This window comes from Petaurus breviceps, unplaced genomic scaffold (genome assembly GCF_028583685.1).
Source record: "Petaurus breviceps papuanus isolate PSGF00001 unplaced genomic scaffold, PetGlider_PUasm1.0 90925, whole genome shotgun sequence".
In the NCBI taxonomy this organism is placed as follows: domain Eukaryota; kingdom Metazoa; phylum Chordata; class Mammalia; order Diprotodontia; family Petauridae; genus Petaurus; species Petaurus breviceps.
Genome location: NW_027187380.1, coordinates 10,514,448 through 10,524,115, shown reverse-complemented (window position 1 = coordinate 10,524,115; position 9,668 = coordinate 10,514,448). Strand labels below are relative to the sequence as shown.

General features: G+C 44.2%; 1 protein-coding gene and 1 long non-coding RNA gene across 3 annotated transcripts in view; one reads left to right on the top strand and one right to left on the bottom strand.

The window, feature by feature from the left end:
* Positions 1 to 2,265: 2,265 nt before the first annotated feature.
* On the bottom strand, positions 2,266 to 6,150 carry LOC138152470 (uncharacterized). The gene is made up of 2 exons (XR_011166110.1): positions 5,821 to 6,150; positions 2,266 to 2,516 (listed from the first exon to the last, which is right to left on the bottom strand). It is a non-coding gene; the product is annotated as an uncharacterized lncRNA (long non-coding RNA).
* Positions 6,151 to 6,207: 57 nt separating this feature from the next.
* The window catches only part of ERN1 (endoplasmic reticulum to nucleus signaling 1), a 138,043-nt gene continuing 134,582 nt past the window's right edge, over positions 6,208 to 9,668 (top strand). Inside the window, exon 1 of one of the 2 annotated variants that reach the window (XM_069076285.1) lies at positions 6,208 to 6,425. In XM_069076285.1, the coding sequence (XP_068932386.1) occupies positions 6,357 to 6,425 (69 nt within the window). In that variant the 5' untranslated portion in view covers positions 6,208 to 6,356. The remainder of the gene's footprint in view (positions 6,426 to 9,668) is intronic. The other variant, XM_069076286.1, reaches the window with a different exon arrangement.

Here is a 9,668-nt window from a genome sequence, read left to right as displayed (position 1 = left end):
CTCAAGTCAAGGCATCTTCCTGTGATGTCATCGGTCCTCTTTGAAAACAAAGGATAAAGAACAACATACCTGCTTAGAATTCAAATATCTGACACTGAATCAGAGTCATCAATAACACACATAGCACCTTCCCCATGTGCCAGAATCAGTGTATATCTTTGTTGTGATGGTTTCCTTTCAGGAGCTTCAAGGCATGGGGTGCATCGTGACATTCTCAAAGGGTCAGGCCAACCCTTCCAAGGAGATGATATTTATTGGAGGAGTGTCTTCTATGTGATGGTTCTCCTTTACATCTCCCATACTTTCTGTTCCACTAAATTTGCTGCAGGCACAGTTGCCTGCCCATATCAAGGGATTCCAGAGTTAAGGAGGAGCTGTGTTACTCAATAACTATACAATAGGTTATGATTTGGCTTGAGTACTAGGAGGCAACATTGTGACTTTGGGATAGGGTTAGGAGTATGATCCTCTGTATTGAAATGCAGTACCTACCAAGGGTGCTAGGTGGCGCAGTGGAGGGAGACCTGAGTTCAAATGTGGCCAAGACACTTAGCCATGTGACCCTATGCAAGTCACTTCACTCTCTGTCTCAGTTTCCTCATCTGTAAAATGAGTTGGAGAAGGAAATGGCAAATCTCTCCAGTATCTCTGCCAAGAAAACCCCAAATGGGGTCACAAAGAGTCAGGCAAGACTGAAGGGATTGAACAACAACAAAATCATTGCCTGCAAAAACCCATAAGTTACCTAGGAAAGTGAAGCTTTGGTATAAGAGCAGTTCTGGTGGGTAGTTAAGAAATTCTGATGAAAAGGTATATCCCATCCCATTCAAACTGCATTTTTGCTTATAAGGGGCAAGTTCTCATAATTTAGTGGATTGTTTTATACCTAGTAAATGATTTAAAATTTTGAGTTGGTTCATTCTTACTTTCTAAAGGGATATGAAGCTTTGAGTAATTCATTTGTATATGAAAAGGCCAGGAAAGCAGCCGAGGACCCAGGAGACTTTCCTCCCAATTTAGGCAATGAATCAGTCAATAGTAGGGGTTGGGAGATAGGGCATGGAAATATGAGTGGTTGAACATTTGTGCTCATTATCTCTTCTTATTCTACCTACTGATTCTCTAAGAATGTCTAACACTGTAGAAATCTGCCCATCCAGACAAATCACGCTAGGCCAACTTTAATTCACCTGATGAAGACTCTATTATTCAGCATTTTCTTTCCCAAATATTTAAATCTGATTTATGACTTTGGCTGAGGCAACACTCCCTTTTGTGCTCCATCTGTGGTGCTTATGGTCAGGTCACAGTGACATTTTAATCCGAAAAGAGCTACTAGATTTCCTAAGGAGAAAGTTCTCTCAGACATCTTTTTAAGGAGGGGGAAAAAACAACAACAAAAACCCAAAACAAAGGTAGATGTGGTGGGATAGTGACCGGGAGGGAGAGAAGGTTGTAGGGATCCACGTCATTCCCATTTCTCTTTGAGTATCACACTCTGACCTCATGGGGTCTTGTTCTCAGCTTGCACGCCGGGCAAGGTAATAATTAAAAAATTAACTTCCAGCTTGTTTGCTTCAGGTTTCTCTAGGTATATATGACTGGATTGCTCAGGAATGATGAGATTCCCTGTTAGCACATGGAGCTTAGTCACTTAAAGTCATCTAAAAGCAATTCTACACTGTGCCAGGGTCTCCATTTACATATATCCTTGCTTGCAAACTCTTATTAAAATGAGTGTAACCACAGACCTCATGTTTGCTTAGATGTATTTTACTCTTAATTGGTGTTCTGGGTTTATCAGGAGGGAGGAAGAGTAGTCATCAGAAGCTCTATATAGATTATAATTTGATTTGGGTACCTCTGTTCTTTATAGGTGCATCTAAATTGATCCATGATGTGGATATGTTGGACATTTGATCAAGTCTCCATATTTTTAAATTATCTTCCCCAATTCCACCTCCTTATGACCCCAGTGTCCTGGGAATCTCACGTAACCCACCTGACAAGGTAAAAATAGAGGGTACAAGTACCACTTTCTGATTTTTTCAACTGATTTGCAAATACCACTTCTTTTTTTACAGATTAAAAAAATTAGTATTGGGGCAGCTAGGTAGAGCAGTGAATAGAGTCACTGGCCCTGGAGTCAGGAGGACCTGAGTTCAAATCGAACCTTAGACACTTAACACTTACTAGCCGTGTGACCTTGGGCAAGTCACTTAACCCCAACTGCCCTGCCTTCCTCCTCCAAAAAAAGCAAAAAAATTTTAGTATTGCTATCTTTTGTTTTTATATGACCTTCATTTCCAAATAGCAGCTAGGTGATACCAGTGTATATAGAGTGCTCATCTTCTTGAGTTCAAATGTGGTCTCAGGTATTTCCTGGGCAGGTCACTTAATCTTGCTTGCCTCAGTTTCCTCATCTGTAAAATGAGTTGGAGAAGGAAATGGAAGGAGAAGGAAACTCCATTTTCAAATATACCCCTTCCTGCTCTTCCTTCTCAGAAAACCATCCTCTGAAACAAAGAGTGAAAAAAGGAAAAGAAAAGAAAATACAATTCAGTTAAGCTAAACAATACATTATGTCAAACGGTATTTGCAAGACCCCTATCATTCTAAAAAGGGAAGAAGGTGCATTTTCTCTTCTCTTCATTAGGGTCAAGCTTTGTCCTTATAATTATACATCATTAATTTCTTTTTTGTTTCTGTTGTTTCCATTTGTCATTGTCATCATGTGTATATTTTTTCCTGGTTCTGTTTATTTCACTCTGCTTTAGCGCATATGTCTTCTCATGTTTTTCTGAATTCTTCATATTCATCATTTCTTATGTCTCAGTGATAATACATTATAATCACATCCCATAATTTGTTTAGATGGTCCCCAATTGATGGGCACCTCCTTTGTTTCAAAATCTTTACTACCACAAGAAATACTTCTATGAATATTTTTAGTGTACCAGTGACCTTTCTTTCTGTTCTAACCTAGTCACTTAACAAATGTAGAACTCCTTCCTAGAGATCCAAACTGTCATCTGTTCTTTGTTGTCTGTAATAATTTGATGAAAGCCAGTCCTTCAGTAAACCCTGCAAGGGAATAGCTACAACCTACTAGTCTCAGACAGAAGTGTGACTACACATGACATCTCCAGAACCTGTACAAATGTCACATAAACAAATCTCACACAATACATATGGTTAGTTTTGTATTATTATTTCTCATTTATGATCTCTGGTGAAGGACCATGGAATTTGAAGGTAGAAGTGAACTTTGAGATTACTCAACCCCCTCGTTATATAGCTAAGGAAACTGTGATAGGCTCAAGGTCACACAGGTAGTTCAGGAGCTGACTAGAAGTTTGACTCCGTCTATATCCCATTCTCATGACATTGGGCCCCCATGTCAGTGGTTCATGTTTGTGGAATTGAGTTGGCTGGCCTGAGTTGGGGAAGTAGAAAAACGACTGATAGAGAAAATGCTCCAAACAACCATGAAAGAAAAAGATCTGTCTCCCAATTGTAGAGTTTGCTAGCAAACTTGGTGTATGTGTTCCCTTCACAGGGTCAGAATGCAATACATCTTTGACCATTTTCCTTTCTGATTCTCATCCATAAGTCCTCCACAGAGGAGAATTAGCATCAGAAGCCTTCTTGTGGTTTTAAATATTTCATGGACTACATTGTAACTTGATGTAGTTAGTTACCTATTAGATGTGGGCAGCTAGGTGGATAGAATGGGTAGAGTCCTAGACCTGAAGTCAGGAAGACGAGTTCGAATTTGGCCTCATATTTATTAGTGGTATGACTCTGGACAAGTCACTTATCATTTGACTGCCTCAGTTTTCTCATCTGTAAAATGGGAATAATATTAGCATCCACCTCCTAGAGTTGTTGTGAGGATGAAATAAAGAGCTTTGCAAAACTTTAAAGAGTGGGGGCAGCTAGGTGTCGCTGTGAATAGAGCACCGGCCCTGGAGTCAGGAGGACCTGGGTCCTGATCCAGCCTCAGACACTTAACACAAAAACTAGCTGTATGACCTTGAGCAAGTCACTTAACCCCAATTACACTCCAAAAAGCAAAAAAAAACAAAACCAAACAAACATTAAAGAGCTACACACATACACACACACACATGCTAGCTGTTATCTTATGGTATAGTAGATCTCAAAAGGAAAGTGTCATAGAATCATAGATTTAGAACTAGGAGAGAGACCTGAGTGGTCATTTAATGTTTGCCAAGAAATGACATCTTACAGTTTGCCTTACTGTTGCCCCTCCCTCTCCTCACCTGTACTAGTATCTTGGACCAGATCTCCACAATCCATGGTACCCTACTCCTCTCCCTTCCCTGTTTCTCTCTACCTTTAGTTAAACCAGTTTTGGTGCTCCACCAGGTTCTGAGCTATTCTGTTTGGTGAGTAAATACAAATTCACCTAACCCACTATAGTTAGCCTGCTTCAGATCATTTTTCACATCTATCCATTCCTGACATTTTGACATCTCTCTGCTATAATATGCATATCCTTTCTTTACTCTTGTATCCCCTTTACTCTGGGAATAGTAATTAATCTGATTCTACCATTGCTATGAGGCATGACAAGGAAGGCATAACAATAGACTGTCCTATGGTTCCATACACTATTCTAGTTGGGATTTTTTTTGGAGGGGGGAAGGCAAGGCAATTGGGATTATGTGACTTGCCCAAAGTCACACAGCTAGTTAAGTGTCAAGTGTCTGAGGTAGGATTTGAACTCAGGTCCTCTCGATTCCAGGGTCTGGTGTGCCCCTTAGCTGCCCCTCCATACACTATTCTGCAATTCCCCAGACCAAAAACCTTCCCTGGCCTCTTCTCTCCTATATATGTTGTTTCCCCCTAGTAGAAATGTCAGCACTTTAAAGACAGGAGCTGTCTTCTGTATTTGTGTTGTTGGCACCTAGCACAGTGCTTGGAACATGGTAGGCACTTTAATGGGATTTGTCATCCATTCATTTCATTTATTCAAGTGGTCAGGGAGTGAGGCATTGTGCGAGACTTGGAGTCAGGAAGATCTGGGTTCAAATCCAACCTCAGATACTTGCTGGCTATGTGACTCTGATTGATGCTCTTAATCTCCTCAGTTCTTAGTTTCCTCATCTGTAAAATGAGGTTGGACTAGACGGTCGTTGAGGTTTCTTGCATCTCTAGACACACCTCTAATCCTCTGATCCTAGTTTTAGGGGGAGTTACTGAGGGCATAGGGTTGGGGAGAAGTACAACTTCAGTTCCAGTTTAAACCTGACTCTCTTCCTTCCAATAAATGCCTAGTGCTCTCATTTATATCCTTCATCAGTCCGCATGGGGAAACAAGCCTAGGAAAGAGGAAACTGAATAGGGAAGACTGCTATGTAGAAGTGTGGGTAGCAGTCATTGCGTAAGCCAAATTGTACTCAAGTCAGACTAAGGGGGAAGGTATTAAGTGGGGCCAAATATGTTGCTGGTAGATGGGGGTGGACTGGGTGGAATATTACAGAATTAGTAAAAGGAGCATCAATAGGATCTTGGGATTTAGAGCCTAGGGGAAAGAGGAGAGGAAGAGAGAGAAGAGAGGGAAAGAAGGGGAGAAAAGAAATAGAAGGGAAGAGAAAAAAAAAAAACGAAGATGAGAGAAGGAAAGCAAACCTAGAATATAAGAACTAGAAGGGACTGTAAAAATCTTCTGGTCCAAATTCCCTCATTTTGCTTTTCAAAAAACCAAGGCTGAGGGAGCTTCTGACAGAAAGCTAGTTTGGTTTCATTTAGGGCCAGCATTTGAACCCAAGTGTCTTAGGCCAGAGCTCTTACCAGTCCTGGGGTCTGGGGTGGAATATATCCCAGACCGAGGTCAGATGGAGAATTGATTCAACTCCTGGAGGTACCCCTAGGTATGCAGTCTCGGGGGAAAATTCGCCCTTGAATTCAGCTGCCCCAAGGCTCAAGCCAAGACTTGGCTCTGTTTACGTGGCAGTAGGGAAAGGAAGGTCTTAATCCCAACCTTTCTCCGTAAAAGTAACTGAGGCCTGACAGCGGCGACACGCCACCGGGGACTGTCCAGTCCACCCAAGGGCCCAGGGGCTGCAATGCCTAGCACCAGGAATAAGTAGGAGGGAGAGAAAAAGAGTGGGAGGAGGAGCGGGAGCCGGTGGTAGCTGCTCGGCTCCGCCCAGACAGGAAGAAGCTCCCCGGACACAGCGCACATTGGGCCGAGAATGGAGGAGTCGCCGCCGGTGAGCCAGCCCCGTGTCCTCTGAACCGGAGAAGCTGCTGTGCTGCCGTCGTTCTAGCCACCCTGACCCACCCTCCCGCACTGCCCTCTCGGAGCCAGAGGCGAGCCCGCATCCATGCCGGTCCCGCTGCGCCGGCTCCTGCAGCTGCTGGCGCTGCTGCTCTTGCCCCTGCAGGGTCCCGGGGTGAGTGAGCTACGAACGACAGGGTGATTGACAGGAGGGTCCCCTCCACCCCACTTCGCGATCGAATCTAGGCTAAGGCCCAGGCTGGGAGCTCTCTCGAGATAGTTAAAAGTGGGGTCCATGCGCTCTGTAGAGCAGAGAACTGGAGCGGTGCGCCCCGGGGAACGGAGAACTGTGGACTGTGCGCCCCGGAGAGCTGAGAGCGGGAAGTGGCAAAACCCGGGGGAGTGGAGAGCAGGGGCTGTGCGCCTTGGAGAGCTGAAAGAGGGGGCTGTGCGCTTGGGAAATCGGAGAGCGGGGGGCTGTGCACAGAGATCTGGGACTACCAGGAAGGCTCGAGGGAGGAATGACTTGGGGCAGGTTCGGGGAACCCTTCGGTCAGGTCACTGCCCCTTCTTGTTTGCCTCCCCTTCCCCCTACAGAGTCCAGAGTACAAGCCCAGGTGCTCGCCACCCACTCCCTTTCGGGGTCTCTCTGCTCCTGGGAAACGCCCGTCCGGCTGAGCCTTCTAGGAGGGAGGAGGAAGTTGTGGAGCCGGGAACTCCACTTTGCTGGGCCTTTGGCAATTTGGAAATAGTCTGGGAAAAGCCCGGCTCCGTTTTGTAGGAAGGGAACTCTCGGCGGAACCTCACTCCTATAAGGAAGCCTGAAGGATACTGGTGTTGTTCCCATATGCGGCTTACCTAGTCAGCCCAAGGGTCCCTTTGCCCATTGTTGTTTTTTTTTTTTGGAGGGGGGGAGGTGATGGGAAACAAAATGATTTGTTTAAACAGGAAACTGACCCCACCTCCAAAGTAATGAGTCGAATTCAACAAGTCTTTTTTCCAAGTCTGCTATCAGTCAACAAACTTATTAGGTACCTACTAAGTGCTTTCTAGAGCCGTGGAAGAATTCTGGCTCTAGTCCTACCTTTGACATATATTGTCTATAGGACCCTTTGGGTAAGTCACTCAGCTTTCCAAGATCTCAGTTCCTTATCTGTAAGAAGGGTACATTGGACCAGATGGCTTCTGAAGCCCATCTCAGCATAACATCGTCGATCCTAAGTGCCAGATACTATGTATACAAAGACAAAAATGAATCATCCCCCGACTTCAAGGCACTTAACTTCTGTGAAGGAAGTATGTACATACATAAGCATACAGGATAATTTGTGTGTGTGTGCATGCATGAAGGCTTTTGAGCCAATTGGAATCTTGAAGTCAAAAAAACTATTCAGCACCCACTAGAGGCAACCAGTGGCTCACTGGATAGAGCAGTGGGCCTGGAGTCAGGAAGACCTGAGTTCAGATCTAGCCACAGACACTTCCTAGCTTTGTAACCCTGGACAAGTCACTTAACCTTTGAATGCCTGACAAAATGGATTCCCTGGAAAAGGAAATGGCAAACCACTCCTGTATCTTTGCCAAGAAAACCCAAAATGGAGTCACAAAGGGTTGGACTTGACTGAAGAACAAAAAAACACCTACTATGTTTAGTGCATTATGCCAACTGACCCTGGGGATTCAAAGAAAGGCAAAAGACTGTCCCTGTCATCAAGGACAGAGTCACAGTCTAATGGGGCAGATAGCATACAAACAACTGTGTACAAACAAGCTAACATTTGGATGTTGGGAATAATCTCTGTTGAAGGCACAAACAGGACCAGAAAGGCTTCTTGGAGAAAGTAGAACTTTAGCTGAGACTCAAAGGCAGCCAGGGAAGCCAGGAGACAGATATGAGGAGGGAGAGGGTTTCAAGCATGTAAAAATGACTAGAGTTGTGAGATAGAGTATCTTGTGTGAGGAACAGCTAGGAGGTCAATTCCACTGAATTACAGAGTATATGGGGTCAAATAAGATGCAGGAAGACCAGAAAGGTAGGATGGGGCCAGACTATGAAGGACTTTGAATGCCCAATGGAGGATTTTACATTTGATACTTGGGGTAATAGGGAGCCACTGGAGTTGATTGAGTCGGGGAGTAGGAGAAATGACACAGTCTGACTTACATTTTAGGAAGATCCACTTTGGCAGCTACATGGAGAATATATTCTAGTGGGGAGAGACTTGAGGCAGGAAGACCAACTAGCAAGTTATTGCAGTGGTGCAGATGTGAGGTGATAGGGGATCTATATCAGGGTGGTGGCAGTGTCAGGAGAGAAAAGGGGTTCTATTTGAGAAATGTTACAAAAGTAGATGACAGGAAAAGTGTGGGAGCCAAACTCTGAAGAAACTGGAGATTGGTTCTAATTGTTGTTTAATTGTTTTTTCAGTCCTGTCCAACTCTTCATGGCCCCATTTGGGGTTTTCTTGGCAAAGATACTGGAGTGGTTTGTTATTTCCTTCTCCAGCTCATTTTACAGATGAGGAAACTGAGGCAAGCAGGGGTAAGTGACTTGCCTAGGGTCACACAGCTAGTAAGTGTCTGAGGCCAGATTTGAACTCAGGAAGTTGAGTTTTCCTGACTCCAGGCCTGACACTAATAGGCACAGTTAAGGAGGGAGTCTATTCCAGGATTGAGGGTAGCCTGTACAAACCTAGGATACAGGTATTGTATCATGTGTGGAACTGTAAGAAGGCCAATTTGGTTGGAAGAGACTAGAGATAGAGAAGCCAAGTCCCAGGCTCCAGGTGAGATGTGGTAAGGGTCTAAATGAGGGTGGTGGCTTTGTGAGTGGGAAAAAGGGGAATGGGTGAAAAATATTGTGGAGGGAGACTCCACAAGACTTGTCAACTGATTGGATATGTGGGGTGAGGGAGAAAGAGGAAATTTTTGTAGATTATTCCAAGGTTGGAAATCTGTAGGCTGGAATACTAGTTCTACTCTTTACAAAAATAGGAATTGGGAAAAGGAAGGAAGAGATAAGAATTTATATAGTACCTACTATATGCCAGGAGCTTTCCTTTGATTCTCACAACCCTGGGAAGTTGGTGCTGTCATTATCCCCATTTTACAGTTGAGGAAACTGAGGCAATAAAAAGTGAAGTGGCTTGCCCAAGGTCTGAGGTTGTATTTGAACCCAGTTCTTCCTGAATCCAGGCCCCTTGCTCTATTTACTTGATACCTAGCTGGAGTGAGTTGGGATGAAAGAGAAAGGGTTCTGGATTGTACTCTTTCAGTTTAAGCTGCCTTTGGACATCCAGTTGCAATTGTCCACCAATCCCCTGTTGATCCTATTGATGCTGGGACTGGAGCTTAGGGGAGAGACAGAAAGGGAGAGAGAGAGAGAGAGAGACAGAGAGAGAGAGAGAGAGAGAGAGAG